Here is an 18,405-nt window from a genome sequence, read left to right on the forward strand (position 1 = left end):
GTCTACCGGTAACTCTGCTACTATTTATCCAGACCACATTGACCAAGAGATTTAGGATTTTGCTAAAAAATATACATACTTTCTTTTTCTCTTTATACCCTATTTAAATATACTAAGTCAATTTATATATATATATATTGAAAATTAAGATAATTGAAGTTAAGGTTCAAATTTACTTAGTTTTTCATCATTAACATATTCCTGGGAAAATTGAGATTTTGATTTATATTTTGACTCTTAACTTTTTATTCTGATTTGGTAGCTTATTTTGATGGTAGAATGAACTCTTTGCAATAACTTTGGTTAATCGATAAACCAAACCGTATTTTCGGCTTGATTTTTATTATATATCATTCCAATTGAATGATTCCAGATCCCTAAACTCTCAACACAGCATCCGAGAGTAACTGGCCCATTTTGGCCACATGGTCTTGAATGATATTAACAATTATGGGCATTAAGCAAAGATAAAAAAAAAAATAAAAAAATAAAAAAATAAAAAATAAAAAAAAAATTAGTGGATACCATTGTTCACAATAATCAGTAGATGCCACAAACGTTTAGGAAAAAAATTTGGAAAAGCAAACTAATTTAAAGTCTTCCTAACATGGTCAGATATGAACAAGAATTTGATCACACAGGTAATCTATGGATGAAAAGCATATACTTAGTAGAATACAAAACATTACATGACTGTCCAAGAAGCTTGAACAGAGGTGTCATGTTACAGATACAACAAAAGGAAAAGGTTAGTTTCTGGTGTTGAGGACCTGAAATTGAATACAACACAAAATAGGCCAGATCAAGTTACCAGAATAATCAAACAAAAGCATTTAAATTGGGAATGGTTAAACGCCTGGACTGGAGAAACAATCACATTACTTCCACAGCTTCACAAACTTATCATGACTAGCAGATGCAACCAACCCTGTCACAGGCGATACGGCAAGGGCAGCAATTAGTCCTTCATGAGCTGGTAGAGTCATTGTCTTGTTCTCACTCATGTTCCATAGCTCCAAAGACTGCAACAAATGCCCGCGTTAGGAAATGAGAGAATTTTCAAAGCAAATGAGGAATATAATAAAACCAAACTAAACTTAGATACTTAAACAAGATTTCCCTCGTGATTTAAAATAGCGTGGAGGGAGGGGGAAGGGCAAGGAGAACTAGAAAGAAAAAGCGGCATAAAACCACCACCACCACCAAACTGGAAATCATGAAACTCAGTCACTTGCCTGGTAACAACCAATAACTAGTAATGACGGGTATGTAGGATGGAAAACACATGAATGAAATTTGTTGCCGTTACAGCTCAAGTCATGAACACAGTCCCCCTCACTCCCTGATCCAAGTCTCCAGACTTTGACAGAGTCTTCACTGACTGATGCTAGAAACTCACCAGAAGGATCCCAGCAAACAGAGTGGATTGCCTTGGTATGTCCCTGCATGGTTAAGCAGACACAGGAAAAATGGAAAACCTGAGACAATATGAGAAAAAAATTGAAGGAATCTGGATTAACTCGGGCAAAAACATCAAACAGCCAATCAAGGTTATTATTACCATCTAAAAGAATACTAAATCTGTCATCAGTACAACTAAGGTTAACCAAGTTTTCCTCATCAGTGACATCTATATCAATAAAATTAACCAAAAATAAAAAAGAATCAATAATTATGTTTCTTTATAGATTCTCATTTATTTTTCAAATGCCAATATACATGGCAGTAGCAATGTATTCTCTGAGCAAATAGCAACACCGGACATTCAGCAGATATTTTCTGAGCAAATAGCAAGCATAATTTTGCACAATCTTGTAGTGATTTATGACATGTTAATGTTTTAAGGACTACAAGCAGGATAGCAACAGCAATGCTGTCCATGAATCAATATTATATAGAAAACACATTATCATATGTCAGGTTCAATCAACATGGATGACAAGAATTTAAACTAACCTGTAATGAATGCCGGCAAGCTTGTGTCTCAACATCCAGTATAGATACAACATTCTCAGCAGCTGCTGCAAGATACCTCCCCAAACGGGGTTGAAATCTCATTTGGGCCGTACCACCCTAATCCATAAATAAATAAAATCAGTGATTGTCAAGTTTTCTATTATTTTATAATTTAAAAAAAAACAACACTATGTAATCTAATCTAAACTATGAAGTCCAGCTTACTACTGGGTAATTTTTACCCATTGTCCATCAACGCTAGGGTTTATTTCATTTCTATTTCTTAACTTCAATTTGTTATAATAAAATCATTGTAATTTAATTTTGAATTTTAGAAAAATAACTGTAACTATTGTTCCTCATTGGGGGTTTCAATTCCATTGCTTAACTTCATTTTGTTACCATGAAATCTCTCAGTTTTAATTTAAGTTGCAAAAAATGTCAAATTAGTAAGAAAAATAAAAGAATTTATTCTTGTAATACGTATAACATTAAGTAATCTTTAATTTCTAAATGTAAATTTTGTTTAACATAATAATAATAACCTTAACATTAAATAATATAACTCAATAACCAACCAACCATCCCATAGACGACTCCAACACTCTCATTGGTGAGTATCCTTTTCTTAGTTTAATTGATGTATTTTTATGTGTTTTGCTATATATTAATTAGTCTCAAAATTGCTATATATCAGAGGCAATATATAATTATGTGATATTTGAAGCTACTCTCTTATTATATAATTATCTTAATTATGCTTTTCTAGTGAACTTATTATAGACAAGTAGTTATTGCCAATGTACAATTGGCTTGTAAAAAATAACAAATATAAATTGAAAATTAATTTAAATAAATAAAAATATAATTATTCAAAAAATCATTGATTAAGAATGATAAAGACACATAATGCATCTGCCAATAAAAACATAACTCAAACTTAAAACATAAAATATTATTATTTGTAAGTAAAAGGTTGTCATTTTATTATAACAAAGTAAAACTACAGTGTGAAATTGAAATAACCTTTTAAGTTGAGGGATAGTGAGTAAACCTTACATGCATAGTAATCGGGAAACATGCTAAATTCGATTTAAATAAGTTCTCCAACTCATATTAAAGTTGAATGATTTTATTTTAATATATTGAAATTAAAAAAATAAAATAAAATAATCTCTCAAGTTGAGGGACAGTTGGTAAAAAGAGAGGAAAAAATACAACCAAAGACCATGATATTACAAGTCAAACAACAGTCTACAAGAATTTACCTTGAATACTCTTGAACAACTACCATTGTTAATACTCCAGTAACGTATTTCACCATCACCATCACAAGAGCATATGAGATCATCCTTACTAGGGTGGAAATCCAGTGACATGACAGAGGCAGAATGTCCCGTAAAAGTGCGTAATGAATAACTAGGCTGTAAAATCATTCCGCAGAACAAGGCAAGCATGCAAAAGATAATGTTACACAGTATAATCTATGCAATTAGCAAATCTTGATAATGAGAAAATTCTAAGGAGCAACAACACATAGCATGATATCACTATATAATCATAACTGGTGCATCTAAGAAATTAATACTAGTAGTCCATGAGTCATGTAAACCTGTTTCCCTACTACAACTAGATAATCAATTCCCCAAGATTGCTTCATGCTTGCTACTTTATTATGCATGTCCATCACCCCAAGATTCCTACCAATATCTAGTTGATTCCAATGATAACTAAAAAGGGATATAGGTTTTATTCTACCTTCAAAGTATGCCGTCTCTCACGTCCACGTGATTCTAGCTTCAACTATGAAATATCTAGCATCTACTGTCCACATTAAGAATGATCTATAATAGCCTTTGTACATTTACAATTACATGCTAGCAATCAAACATACAACATTCATGAATTGCAATTGAAGGTGGGGCAGGGGGAATTGCAATTGATTTTTCCTGATCATATAATCCTTAAGAAATCAATTGCTGTATGCATGCATTTACATAAATATGTATATGTGCTTTTAGTGTATATATTTTGCAGGAAAAGCATCTTAAATTCTCCAAACAACAGAAGGGAGGAAAGGCAAGAATTGGCAGAAAAAATTAAAATGGTCAAAATGGAAGAATTTGTGTACTAACATTGTCAGCATCCCAAACCCTGACAGTTTTGTCAAATGAAGATGTTGCAAGGCGTGGCATACTTGGACTGAAACGAACATCTGTAATCAATGATGAATGTTCTTCAAGTGTAGTTTTTGGCTTTAAATTATCCGTGTACCACAACACAGCCTGTATCATAGATCATCAAGGAAAGAATTTACATTCAATTTTTAGCAAGTAAAGATCAAGCAAACTACTGAACATCATGTCTTTTCCTTTTCAGTACAAAACAAAGCAGGCAACAAAGCCACATATTTGGACAATTAAATCAAACTTGAAATTAAAATAAATAAATAAAAAGGAACTCAAGAAACGTATTCATGAGAAATTGGCATTGTTCTTGCCTTGAATTTTAACATTTTAAAAAGTTAGCATCACACTTGCCTTTTTATCATGGCCACCACTAGCTAGCAATTTTCCATCTGATGAGAAGTGGCAACAGATTACTTTGCTTGTGCTCGCTCTAACAGAAGTTACTTCAGTAAATGTAAACCCTGAGATGAAATGTAAACTCTATGCTTTTAGTGCAACATGGTATACACAGTAAATTTCATTTATATATAATATATATCAACAGAAGTTCACTTTTACAATTTACCAGAGAAACCTGTAAACAATTCAAAACGCATACGAACTCAGTATCAAGGAAAATAAAGTTAAATGACATCAAAGTAGTACTTTTTTAAGAGCTTACAATTTTATCTATTCGAAAGTTTATAGTTACAATATTGCCTTTTTCATGTATGAAAATCATTATCATTTACTTTTGACATCATCTTCCAGGTTTTAAGTTTTAAATATCAGATCCTACTTCACTGCTATTAAATAGTACTAAATAACTACCATTTATTTGCAACTATAATAATCATGTAATACCTACTATATACGTGCTAATTTAACAATCAGGCAAATGCAAATCCCTATATTATAGTGATGGTGGTGAATGAGCTGATCTCATTTATTTATTTACAAAGATATGTATTATGTAGTATGCTCATTGCTAATATTTTACAATAATAATTGATGGCTTTTCAAATTTGAAATATGAAGTTTAAGAAATATTTATTTATCAAACTGGTATACAATTATTCGCACATTATTGACATAACAAAGGACATGTTATTTTTTAAAAAATAGAAATAATTTGACTACTAAAAATAGTGGGAGGGGTTATGTGTGCATGTGTTTAGGAGATATCATTATCAATATTCAGTAACCAATGATATTGAAACATCTGAAAACAATTTTCTTACTACTGCATCATATTCAAGAAAATCATCTCAATAAACGAAGTTATGAAAAATCTTCATCAAAAAAGAAAAAAAAAAGAATCAGTTTTCAATTAGCATTTACACCTTTGCTGACATCCATACGAGGAACTGTATCTCTAGGATCAGTATCATCATGAGATAAAAAAGAATCAACATTATCCTCAAGGGATCCATCCTCCACAAAACGATCCATATCAGCCTGCAATTCAAGATCCTTATCATCCCACTGCCAAAATGGAATTCCAATGAGAATTCAAGCAAGGAATTTTCAATTCCTTTACCAATACAACAAGATAAAAGCAACGCACTCACCAATTGATTTGCCGGAGACGTTAGAGTGCCTGTGCCATCAGTTCCAAACATCACTAGAGGCTTTGAAGAACTACTATTATGTGGTAAAGAAGGCATCGAGATCACATCTCCAGGTGTGTGAGTTGAAGGAGTTGAGGGTGCTGAACTTGGGGATGGTCCTGCAGTATTTGCAGTTCCAGAGCTATTGGCAGGACCTGAAGATGATACTGGCTGTTTTCTCTTTCTTCCTGTCTGGTTTTTTGAAACCTTAAAATGGAACACAAAAACCATGTTAGAAATCTATCCAAGTTGGCCTTCCGTAATACATCAAGACTCAACAAGCTTCCAAACGGATTGAGGACGAGAGGAAGCATTGATAAAATATATATATATATATATATATATATATATATTGCCTCCATCCTAAACTGAGTAACTTTCTAGGAAACCAACATCAATTTTGTGTGTGTTTGTGCGTGTGGTTTTATATTTCAATGTGCTGTTTTGATACTTGAGACTTTTAGTCTGTTTGGCATGATGTTAGAGCTATTGATGAGAAATGCATTTCTCTTAAATATTAGTTAGGGAGTATTAAATTTGCTGTGTTACCCATAAGAATACTAAAATAATAAAACAGCTCTTTTTCAAACTGTTTTGTTCAACAGCAAGTAAAATGGTACTTTACTAAATAACTACCTTTTTTTACAATAAAACTCAATTCCAAAAACAGGGCCTTGATCTACTGAATACATGAGGACTTCAGTACAAAACTTATTATAATTTCTGTACTATTTTCTAAAGAAAACTACTCTTGTAAAATTACAGAATTAAGTGCAGGAGGACTGAGAAAGACACTATATCAAAATTAAGTTCTGTTAACCTCTCTAGAAAATCAACAGCAAGATGGTGCTACATGGAAAGATCATCCAAATACAAATGTATAAAAGAGGTAACCAAAAAAGACAGACCTGATCATTTCCTCGAAAAGAGTTGGACATGCTACCATCTACGGTGACACTACCAGCACCCCCCATCTTATCTTGCTGATGAAGATTGTGATTTGAACTCTGTGACTGCTGATTTGAAAGAGAATGTTGCTGAAGCTGCTGCTGCTGCTGCGGATTAGCATTCTGATGCTGCTGCTGCTGTTGCTGCTGCTGCATTTGAGCCATTTTTAACTACAAAAGGAAAATTTTCAGAAAATCAATGACTATTAAAATGTCTAGTGGGAAATAAAGATAGATGCAACCACAGACTAAAGGAAACTGGCAGAACCACGGAACCTTAATCAGCATATCTGTATCCCCACGAGGCAAAAGAGAGCCACCAGCTTGTAAAGGAGATCCAACATTTGGAATCACATCACCAACAGGATTTGAAAGGCCATCCTTTCCAAGCCCCACATTCCGATTGTTCCAAAGCATTCTCAATCTTCTCGTTTCATCACTAGCAGATGGTGATGTTAGGTTTTGCTGTGCAAGCATAAGCTGTTGCTGGTGTTGTGGTGTCAACATTTGAAGTTGATGAAATGGCTGAGGAGCCTGTATGAAAGGTTTTTGCTGCTGAAGCAGCCCAGAGCGAAGTTGATCCAGTCCCTAATAAAGGCACAAGAAGTTAAACCATTCAAATTCTCAAGCATATACATATATATACATGCACCAACAAAACAACTGAAGCAACCATTTTCGTAATAACAGCATTATCTTATGCATCCATAATCAATTTATTACAACTGTGATTATGAAGGGCGAAAAGGAATAAATGGACAGCAGAGACTTACAGTCAGCGGCCACCCCTTTAAGGTCAAATTATTACCACCTTGATTTGATCCTGAAAGTGCAAAAGCTTCCATGTTAACCTAAGAAATATCTAAGCTGTGCAAACAATAACCAAGAGATGAAGTTATAATTTCAGGCTCTCAATCTCAAATTGAAGAAATAAATGATGATGATGCCAAATTCAGGCTCATTTGTACTGTAAATGATCAATTGTTTTCCAAAATCAACACAAGTTATTCAAAGTTGCTAGCGCAGGAAAAAATCATGAGAAGAATACCAGGAATTCCTAATAATGATGCTTCTGGACCAGCAGCTCTGGGATTTATTACTGGGTTGATCTCAGGCTTTATGTCCTGATTCCAGAAAAAACTTATATCAAAATAAATAACAGGAAAGGAAAACTATGAGATCACTTATGTGAGATCCATACTGGTGTGGACCCTGGAAGTTGTTGACTTCGAGCTTGAACCTGTGAGGACATTCCACCAGCTGCACCATGTAACACTTGGCTGAAATTTAGCACAACAATAAGCTTGCATTAATTATAGCGTTAACCATATAGAAATAATTCCCAAAATGGTTTTGAGCTGATTTGGACATTAGAATTTAATATAAATCTCAACTGTTTCGTAGCACTTAGAAACTGCAACTCCAGATTAACATCCATTAATTACATGGAGAGACAAAACCAGAAAAAAAAAAAAAGAGGAGGTTTGAGTCACAGCCCAAAATCCTATAATTAATTTGAAATAGCATTCTTGTAAAACCTATACCAGTATACCTTTTAGATAGATTTCCAAAACGGAGTTTTTCAAACAGTGCAGCAAATAATTTTGTTTTTTGTCTGGGCATTAAAGGTCAAATGAAGGAGAAACTCACCCTGTAGGCTGGCCAGTGGCTGCAGACTTCAAAATTGAGGCATGATTTGGATCTAAAAGCTGGCCTACATTATCACCGAATCGTTGCTGTAAAAGTTCGGAAGATGGTAAGCCAAGTATTCCACCAAACCTCAAAATATAAAAAGAAGTCATGCAAAGAGGCTAAAAAAAGGCAATCCACCTACCTTCATTGCAGCATCATCCAAAGAATCCCTCTGAATTGGTAGTTTTAATCTTTCCTCATACATCTTTGTGGCCAAGGCATTTGCAGTTCCAGGGTTTTGGCGCAATAGAGGATCATTTCCCACAAGCCCATTTGTAGTACCATTTAGGAGGTGAGCACCATCCCTTCGCTGCTGTTGCTGTTGCTGGGGAGGCTGTTGCTGTGGTTGCTGTTGTTGTTGCTGTTGTTGTTGATGCTGCTGTTGCTGCTGCTGTTGTTGCTGTTGCTGCTGTTGCTGCTGCTGCTGCTGTTGCTGAGCATGCCTCTGCAATATGAGCTGTTGCATCTGTAGTTGCTGCTGCTGCTGCTGCTGCTGCTGCTGTTGATGCTGAGGTGGTTGAGCTTGTTGCTGTTGTTGCTGCTGTTGTTCCCGCGCTTTAATGAACTGAGTCTGAGATTTCAATATGCCACAATGTTACAGTCGGTGTTATTTAACATTCAAGGACTTCAATTAGGTCCTTGTGAAGCTTAAGGCTTCCAAAGTTCTGTCAATATTTTAAATGCCTAGAACCATAACAAAACTCTAACAGCAATCGTTGGACAGTTGACTGCATATGCCAGCATGCTTGTAATGGGTTAGGTTTCTTTTCATCCTGCTATAGATTCCAACCACTAGTTAAGATTATGATGCACTTTTTGACAGCACGTCAAACACATGAGGAAACTTTTGGCAGATGTGAATTAATATAAAATGACAACAATTCATAAGCAGCCTCGGAAGAAAGAACTAGATCTGGGTTTAAAAAAAAGAATTAAATCTGTGTTTCCGATTTGAAAAGGTTTTACCACATCTAAGAAACAGAAGGGTACTAAGATCCGTGTAAATCTAAACCCACCAAAGAATTTAAGGACAAAATAAATTTGAAGGACATCCAGTAGCATATGCGTCTACTGAGAGATAGAAAAAGACTCTACATCACATTTATAAAATCAGATGTTAGGGCATGGAAAGGGAACTTTAGGGGAAAAGGTCCAAGCACTTCCTCTCTTTTATGTTTCATCAAGAGGAAGGGATGGGAAGAGTGTAGTACAAGTGGGAGGAGGACTGTCACTACAGGCCAAATATCAAACAAGCAGGCAGGTCCATGCACTAATTTGCACATATGCATACATGTAAAATCTTAAAAATATGGGAAAACAAGAAAAGGGTAGCCTTTTAAATGATTTCAGTCATTCACATAAAAAAAAGGCTATAGCAAATCTAAAGTGCAACAAACAAAAACTAAAATTTAATCATCTGGGTTTTTCTAAGAATTTCTTTTACAAAGTGGAAGCCTTGTTAATGCCTCTTGCAAACCATAGATTGAACAATGCCAGTGAGGTGGCATGGCTTGAGATTCCTCAATACTCACTAGCTATCAATCTATCAACCCAAGAAATACTGCGTTAAAATGAACGATTGAAATTACCAGTAACAGGAAACAAAACTATAGGGGACCTCAAAAAGTATCTAAAAGGCAAATTTTCTTCTTAATTACTAAATTATAAACCATTGATTTTTATGGGTTACGTTTAAAAGGACTGCTGATATAACAGTTTTCAGTTGTTCCCGGCTTTCAGCAAACAAGGAGCAGTAAATGAACAATAAAAAAGAGAGTATAAACCAAGGGGAAATCATTCTTTACAAATGTGCAACTAGCAACCTTCAACATATTAATTTTACTTGATAAACATTTGGAGGAAACACTTGGATGCTTCAGACGAGATTCTAAGTCATTAATTTGCCATTAATTGTGTGAATATACCACTCTCCTTGCACACACTAGCACTCTCAAAAGTGTATAATAAAGCCTAAAGAACAATAAACAAATCGTGGAGCAAAAGGATTCTCAAACCAACCTCAATATAAGATGCAGCAACCTCTGAGTGCTTCTCATTTGTCCTAGCAATAAAAATATCCCAGAAAACTGACCACCATTCAAACAGAAAGCCTCCAGGAGCATCAATAGCTGAAAATTCAAGGCCAAAACTTAAAACCAATAAAAAAGGTCAAAAGCAAAATCTAAAAAAACAAGAATATGAAGCTTTTTTTCCAAATGTCTATCTCTTCCCCTGAATTATAACCTTATACACCCACCTACAGGATCAGATGATACTTTTCCCTCGGTCTGAAAAGCCTGAGCAGAAGCCTTCAAATCTCTTTTCACTAGATAATCATAGATATACACATCTAACCTGTTGTTCATCACGAAAATAAACAACGCGTGTCAGTTCCTCGGGGGAAGCCACAACAAAAGAAGAAAACTTCACCTAGTACAATAGCAGCAAACAAATTTACAAATGCAAAAGACCCCAAAATTTTGACCCAAATAAAATTCTAGCGAAGAATGTTTTGGTGAAAGGAGAAAATCCAACCAAATGATATATAGCCCTTAAAAAAGAAAGAAAGCCAAAAAATAAAAAGGGGAAGTAAACAGTAACAAAGACCTACAACTACAGAATCCTAGCTTATCCAAATAAAGAACGATACCTGCGAACGGACAACAAATGTCCAGCCAATTAAAGCATGGATTCAAATACTAAATCAAACAATCAACAAACCCACTAACTGCAACCACTAGGAACTAAGTTCAAACCACCAAAAGAAACAAGACAACGTACAAGAATATAAACCCTAGAATAACAATGCAAACGAAGACATCATAAGAGGACTTGGAACAACAAAACTTGATTCCAGAAACTAACAGAGGAGGCAAAATCAAGAAAATCCCAGCTACCCAGAATAGAAATCGGGAGGAGAACATGAAAGCGTGAGCATTACCAAAAAATAATGAAAACTGCAATAATGATAAGTAAAAATGAAAATATATCAATAGAACTTACATTTTATCAGCTTCCCAGTTGGTTTGAGACATTTTACCGAATCAAGGAGCTCACAAAAACAGTTTATAATAATGTCAGAACTAGTTTGTAGAGCTCTTTGTTAACCTCTGAAATTGCAACACAGAAATAAAGAGGTTATGGTATTTCAGCTTCAAAATATAACATCATTCACTAATAGAACCCAGAAACAAAGAGACAAAAACACACTGTTGATAGAGAAAGCTGAAGAATCTATGTTCATGAACAGAAGCTGAGCTTGTCATCTTAGCAAAATGAAAATAAAGAAAGTAAAAGAAGTTTCTTAATTAAATAAATTAAGAAAGAAAAAATCTAGAAAAAAAAAAAAACAAGAGATACCTGCAAACCCATAAACATTCATCTGTTCGAGAATTTCTAAAATTTCCTTTTCTTTTTAAGAATCTTTTAGACTAATTTTATATCTTTAGCTTTTGGTGATTTGCGTTGCTGTTGCAGAGATATCATAATGGCTTTGGTTGCTAAATTTACAATAAAAGCCCTTGGATCTTGTCAAATTTTTACTCTGAACCACTTCAACATGGACTACTTTTTTGCTAAATGACTAAAATAGCCCTCCACTTTCATTTAATTACTATAAGCTCTTTTGAATTCATCGTGAATTAGCTCTGCTGGGAGGGGTTATATTTGACTCCGCGTTTCTCTATTTTTCCAATGGCTTTTCTCTGAAAGCACTTGAATGTTTCCTTATTTATGAATCAACCATCAATTCTTAGATTTTGTAAAGACTACCCAAAACTTTATCAATTTTCTTCTCTATAGTATTAAATTTGTTCGCATCTGGTCGGTGGTCCGAAATTTCTACCCTAAAGCAATGAGATGGAGATTTTATAAGAACGTATCACCCACTACAGAGAAATAGGTTCATTGTTATCTTATATAGTTTAAATAAATATAATTAAAATAATGAATTAAACAATTTTAGAATTAATAAGTTTTATTTTTAATGAATCTTAAATGAGAAATATTAATAAACTGATAAATAAATTTTTTACTTTAGATTTATAATTTACAAGAAAGATGGAAAATAAAAAAAAAACATATATTTATAACAACATAGAGTATTTTTTAGATATTTATATTATCGCGGTCGGTTAATTTATAAGAAAAAAAAAATAGTTAACATCTACTATTATTATTCCGACCGTAATTCGAAAAAAATAACAAATTTAAAGAGTTGTCCGGTACTCGAAAAATAATTTTATAAGAATACATATTTTAGTTTTTGCGATTATTAACTTTTATACTAAAATAATGGAATTAATTATAGTATTTTTTAAAAAATTTGGCTAGTATTAATCAATTAATTGGGGATTTTATTAGCTAATTAATTTAGAATTTTATAGTTACAACTGTAATAGTAATGTGTTGAATTAGAAAGGTAATTTTATGTAAAAACTCGAGTTATTCGAGAGATAACGAGCCTTAATAAAAAATTGAGTGTTTTGATATTCAGATTTTTTTTATGGATGAAACTTGACTTATCAGATTTTTATCATATATCTCTATTTTAAGATCATAATTCATGATTTATTTTGAAGCGTTAGAGCAATAAATAATTAAATATTTTATTATTTTCTTGATAAAATAATATTAAATGAAAAATAAAATATATTTAAGATAAAACTACTGGTTACCTTAAAAATATTATGTGTTTGTTTCTTATTTTGTATACTTATTTAATAAATTCTTTTTGTTATACTATGTTTGGAAATTTTGATGGGAAGAAGAAAATAAAGGTGATTTTTATTTATTCATAATTTTATTTATTTGTTGAACAGTTAAAAATATGAAAAGAAATAAAATATTATATTTTAATCACTATTCTATATTTAAATTTTATAAATTTAAATTTAAATTATGTATGGATATATTTATAATTTTATTTAAATAGTGTGATTTTTAAATTTTAGCATTTTTTTAAATTTATTTCCTTAAATTAAAATCACTTTAGCCGTTAATATGGTAGAGATTAGATTGATGACGTGAATAAAGAGAATGCATTAAATGATTTAAAATTTAATAGTGTTCAATAATACCATACATTTATCTTTATATTTTTTATTTTTTTATATCGTAAAAAAATAAAAATAAATATAATTTCTCTCGATTATTCGGGAATAATGTGGCACGCTGATTGATAAGAGATATTGTCAGCTAATAAATTGACAATCCCGTGATTATATGTATAATGAAAATATATTGGACTATACTTATTAACGGTAATTTTGTACTAAGATTCACCCTATCGAAAAAAAAAAAGCGAGTTTTGAGAGTGCACCGAACATTACGGTGTCTAGATTTTTCTTCTTTTGAGCTAAATTATTTTTTTCACCTGCTAAATCTTTATTATGTGAATTTATTTAATAATGATAACTCACAGTTTATTTTGAACGATTACTCTATAGCATCAATTATCTATTTTTTTTTTTCAAAAAAATTTTACTTAGTACTTTTTATACTCATTTTCTTATTCTCTTATTTTGTATATTCAAATATAGTGATGATTTAGAATTAAACTTGTGATTTAGATTATTTATTTCTTACAAATATGACAATTCAAATTAATATTCATTTAAAAATGTATTATAAATAAATTAAAAGTAGCTGGAGGGTTTCTGTGCAAATTTAAATAGACAAAAGGGATGTTAAATTCTTAGCATGCCATTGGATCTTCAAGAAGATGTGGCCAATCAACATTCAAAGATAATTGTGATTTAATTTATATATATATATATTTTTTTAATAAAAATTGAGAATTTGAGAGTAAAATTAAAATTTCTCAGATTTACTTAGTCTGTAAGTATTTAATTTGTATATTAATAAATAAATATTATAAAATTAATAATAATATTTTTATTATAACTATTTTTTATTTTATACATAAATGATTATAAAAACAAGTATACTTAAATTTTAAGATTCAAATATTTTAAAAAATAATAAGAGAAAAACTTAAAATTAAAATTTTATAATAATAAGTGAAAAATAATTTATTATGTTAAAACAATATAAAACAATTAATATAAAAATTTACGTTCTATTTAACTTTATAAGATAATAAAATAATATAATAATTTGATAAAAAAATTATTAAAAATATTAATTATTGAAATTATAGTTTTTTTTTATTTTTTTCTTTAAAATAATTATTTATTATTTTACTATGATATGTGTGAAATCTAGTTTAGAGCAAACCTCTTAATTACATAACAAGAGATATTAGCGAGAGGAGAGCCAGAGATCTCCTTGAAATTTTATAAAAAAAAGTTAAGAGCAATAGTGTAATTTCACACTAAATCATTCACACTTTTTTATCTCATTTTCTTTCATCATTTTTTCATCTATAAAATTTTATTTTAATCATCTACTTTTATTTTTCAAGTTTTTTACTTGACAGAACCAAAATTATTTATAATTATTCAAATAACTATTTTTAAAAATTTTAAATAAATAAAAAATAATTAATATAAATATTTAAAATTTTTAAAAATTTATTAATTCATACCTATTTTAAAACTAACCAACTATAAAATACCTTTATATTTTACAAACTCAAATTATTCTTTCTATTTAAAAATATATTAACATATTTTAAATATTTATATTATTTATTCACTATAATTTTTATTATATATATTATTTAGTTTTTACAAATTTAAAATTTAAACTATTTAATATATTTAATCAAAATTACATAGATACACTTTAATTAAGTGATTTTAATATAAAAACGAACGGTTAAATTTTAAAAAACTCAAAGAATTTTATATAAATAAATCCCCTCTCCAAATACTATTTTTACAACATTATTCATATTTTTTTATTCTTTTCTAATTTAGAAAATTAAAATATTTATTTATAATCTTTAAGATTTTAACTTCAAATTTTTTTATTATTTTCAAAATATGTATAAGATAAATTATTTATTTATTTATTTTCATGCACTATTTTTTTATCATTAATAAGTTATTATTTTTATTTATCTTTATTTATGTAATTGAAATTATATGTTAGACTATTTAAATTTAAGAATATAAATTTTAAATTTTTAAATTTTTATGAATATTTAATAATTAAATAATTCAATAAATTTCATAAACTATTTAAATTTAAGAATATAAATTATAAATTTATAAAATATGAGTTTAATAGATAATGACTTAAATTATTTAAATTTAAAATATTTAGAATATAAATAAAATTATTATTTTTATGGATTATAAATTAAACTATTAAAATTATAAAATAAAAAATTCTAAAGACTCCATATATATTGACTTCACAAAATGATTAATTTGTAAATTTCTTTTAAATATTTTTTTAATTGTTCTATTTAAATTTGATTTTTTAATTTAAGAATTTTCTTTTTATATGTATATACATTTTTTTAAGAAGTGAATAGAATTAGAAGTATGATAAAATAAATTGTATCGTATGAGTAAGATTTATGGATCCGCTACCGAAAAGAAACTTATTTTTTATTTAAAATAGATTGATTCGATTTAAAAATTGAAATCAAAATATCTAAATTTTTAGTTTAATCAATATTCAGTCGATTCATCTATATCAATTCAAATGGAAAAAAAAAAATTTTAACTTAAAACGAACCCGATCATGATCTAATTTTCTGTTAAATTGGTTTATCTGGTTAGTCCGATTCGATTTTAACAATCATACTATTTATATATATTTATATTTATTTATTGCATTATGGAAGTTCAATTATTAAAATAATTTATATTTTTACACATTATTTTGAGCAGGAATGTCAAAAAAAACTCAAATTTAAATTCACTAAATCATATAATTTAAACTATTTGATATGGCATCAGTTCCTTCTTTGGATCTGGATCTATAAAATAACAAGAACGATCATATAGTTTAAACTACTTGATATTACATCAGTTCCTTGTTGGGATTTAGATCTGCAAAATAATAAGAACGCTAGTGTAATACGTAGCTAAACTCTAGTGTCGGAATTTCAATTTTCTAACAGAATCTCTATTGAAATTTGAAATCTCAAAATTAAAAACAATAAATTTTAAGTATTTTAAAAATATATTAAAAAAATGTTTTAGAAAAGTTTTAAGGTTTGGTCGCCAAAGGTGGCCTCTACAACTCACCTATAAAAGGACTTCAGCTCGAAAAGGAGAGAAATTTTTCTCCATTTTCAGGCAGAGGTGAGCCAAAACACTTCCTTTTATGCTTTCAAATTTTCTTCAGCCAATCCCCTCACTTCTCCTTATGTTTTTGGGTTTTGAAGATCAAGGTTGGGTTTTGGAGGTTGAATTCTTTTCAAAGCTTCCTCTACTCTTTCTTTTCAAAGTGTAAATTTGGGTTGAATCCCTCAAAAGGTAAGGATTCTACCTTCAAGTTTCTTTGTTTCAAAGGATAGAGAATCTATTTTTAGGCTTGTATGTGAGGGAGTGAGCTTCCAAATTCTTACATGAGAGTTTTTATCTTTTTAATGTTGACTAAGTTCTATGAAAGCTGAATCTTCAATGTTTAATAAATGCATGTACTTTCTTTCATTGTTTCTAAGCTGTTTTGAGACCCTAGTTGTGTTTTTTAATAGTTTTATAAGCCTATATTTTAGTTTGTTTGCATTTTGAGGGTTATTGGCTGAGGCAAAATCAGGTTCTGTATTGCCAAAAACCTAGACTGCCCTTCAAGCTGCCTAACCTGCCTTCGAAAGTTTAACTTTTGGATATATAAGGGAACTTTAGGCAGCTGAATCTGTCGCCGAAAGTCCCTTGTCTAGCCGTTTTCAACTTGTTTTCTACATATTTTTTTATATACTTTTAGGAGTTTCTTGGGGTAGTTTTAAGAGTTATAAAAGTTATATTTGGTTCCTTATTTAAGTCCATCTGTATAAGATCAGATTTGGGAGACTGTAGAGTCCGGTAGTGAGATAACGCTTTAGAGCTAGGCTTGCATCAGCCAAAGGTGAGTAGAATTAAGGTAAACTATTATTTTAAAGAAATCAAATGTTTTAAGCATACTCATGCATCACGAATGCCATATATGTACATTAGGTTGTTTTGCATTAGAATTCATGAATATGATGCATTGCAAAATTAATAATTATTATGGATGGATGTTGAATGATCCACTAGCTCTTGAGTATGTTATGTTATGTATGATAGATATGGAAATTCAGGTCGAGACCCATTCTACGCTCTTGGCACTATATAAGAGAAAGACCATAGTGTCTATTCTACGCTCCTAATACTATTGATATGTTATGTTATGTTTAAGAGAAAGTCCTGAGGAGCACCTGTTGTAGGCCGGACACTATTGAAATTATGGAGGATTACGATGATAAGTCCATTTTAATATGAATTGTTTATGTTATGATGCGTTCATATGATCATATGTTTTATTAAACCTTTTTATAATTATGTTTCTGCTCAGTAGGCTCTAGTGGTTATCCCTTTCCCTTAACCCCATATTTGTAGGACCAAAGTTAGCTCGGGAAGTCAGCAATATTTTATAGTATAATTCTGATGTAATGATATAGTTGCAGACATGTAATATATTATGGTTTAGAATTGTGCTTTATCCAAATTTTCTTTTATGATCCCTTGTTTATGATCTCATTTGTTGTAAAATTTTTAAGTTTAAGCTATGTTTGAACCAAACTGAGGCATGTAATGATGACCATACTGGAACATTTGATAAAAGCTCTAGTATGGGTTTATGTTTTCAAATATTTTGCATGCATATGTCGAGTTTTGGTTCATGAGATGAAAATATTTTTGTATACTTTTAAGATCATGTTTTGGATTATATAAGACGTAACAGGATGTATAATAGGCTTGCTATAGGTTCCAGCAATCTTAATTTGATCTGAACTCTAGCGTCGGTAGCGGTTCAATTTTTAGGTCGTTACAGAATGGTATCAGAGCCCTAGATTTATATGGTCGAACCTAGAATGTTGGACTCATAGATGTTATAGAGGGCAAGCAAAATTAGGAAAATTCATGTCCA

At 30.5% G+C, this 18,405-nt stretch overlaps 1 protein-coding gene across 4 annotated transcripts; it reads right to left on the reverse strand.

The window, feature by feature from the left end:
• Nucleotides 1-647: 647 nt before the first annotated feature.
• Nucleotides 648-11,892, reverse strand: LOC110626383 (transcriptional corepressor LEUNIG). 4 transcript variants are annotated; one of them, XM_021772229.2, is made up of 19 exons: nucleotides 11,734-11,892; nucleotides 11,377-11,483; nucleotides 10,631-10,728; nucleotides 10,393-10,502; nucleotides 8,516-8,944; nucleotides 8,332-8,417; nucleotides 7,883-7,961; nucleotides 7,730-7,805; nucleotides 7,455-7,504; nucleotides 6,958-7,269; nucleotides 6,643-6,852; nucleotides 5,696-5,926; nucleotides 5,468-5,609; nucleotides 4,497-4,606; nucleotides 4,092-4,241; nucleotides 3,225-3,380; nucleotides 1,957-2,073; nucleotides 1,236-1,442; nucleotides 648-1,022 (listed from the first exon to the last, which is right to left on the reverse strand). In XM_021772229.2, the coding sequence occupies exons 2-19, from the start codon at nucleotides 11,406-11,408 to the stop codon at nucleotides 879-881; spliced, it is 2,739 nt and encodes a 912-aa protein (XP_021627921.2). In that variant the 5' UTR covers nucleotides 11,409-11,483; nucleotides 11,734-11,892; the 3' UTR covers nucleotides 648-878. The 4 variants fall into 4 exon arrangements, with proteins under 4 accessions (XP_021627921.2, XP_021627922.2, XP_021627920.2 ...); XM_021772230.2 differs by having other exon boundaries at nucleotides 5,468-5,582; nucleotides 5,696-5,941; XM_021772228.2 differs by having other exon boundaries at nucleotides 5,696-5,941.
• Between the last annotated feature and the right edge of the window lie 6,513 nt (nucleotides 11,893-18,405).

The sequence above is a fragment of the Manihot esculenta genome, chromosome 3 (genome assembly GCF_001659605.2).
Source record: "Manihot esculenta cultivar AM560-2 chromosome 3, M.esculenta_v8, whole genome shotgun sequence".
Taxonomy (NCBI): domain Eukaryota; kingdom Viridiplantae; phylum Streptophyta; class Magnoliopsida; order Malpighiales; family Euphorbiaceae; genus Manihot; species Manihot esculenta.

Excerpts from the sequence above, each read along its gene's own strand:
- LOC110626383 (XM_021772228.2), bottom strand. The coding sequence starts at position 11,408 with ATGTCTCAAACCAACTGGGAAGCTGATAAAAT. Across the intron at positions 6,853-6,957 it reads ATACAGATATGCTGATTAAG|TTAAAAATGGCTCAAATGCA; the intron begins GTTCCGTGGTTC and ends TTCCTTTTGTAG. Across the intron at positions 1,023-1,235 it reads TAGTTATTGGTTGTTACCAG|TCTTTGGAGCTATGGAACAT; the intron begins GCAAGTGACTGA and ends CATTTGTTGCAG.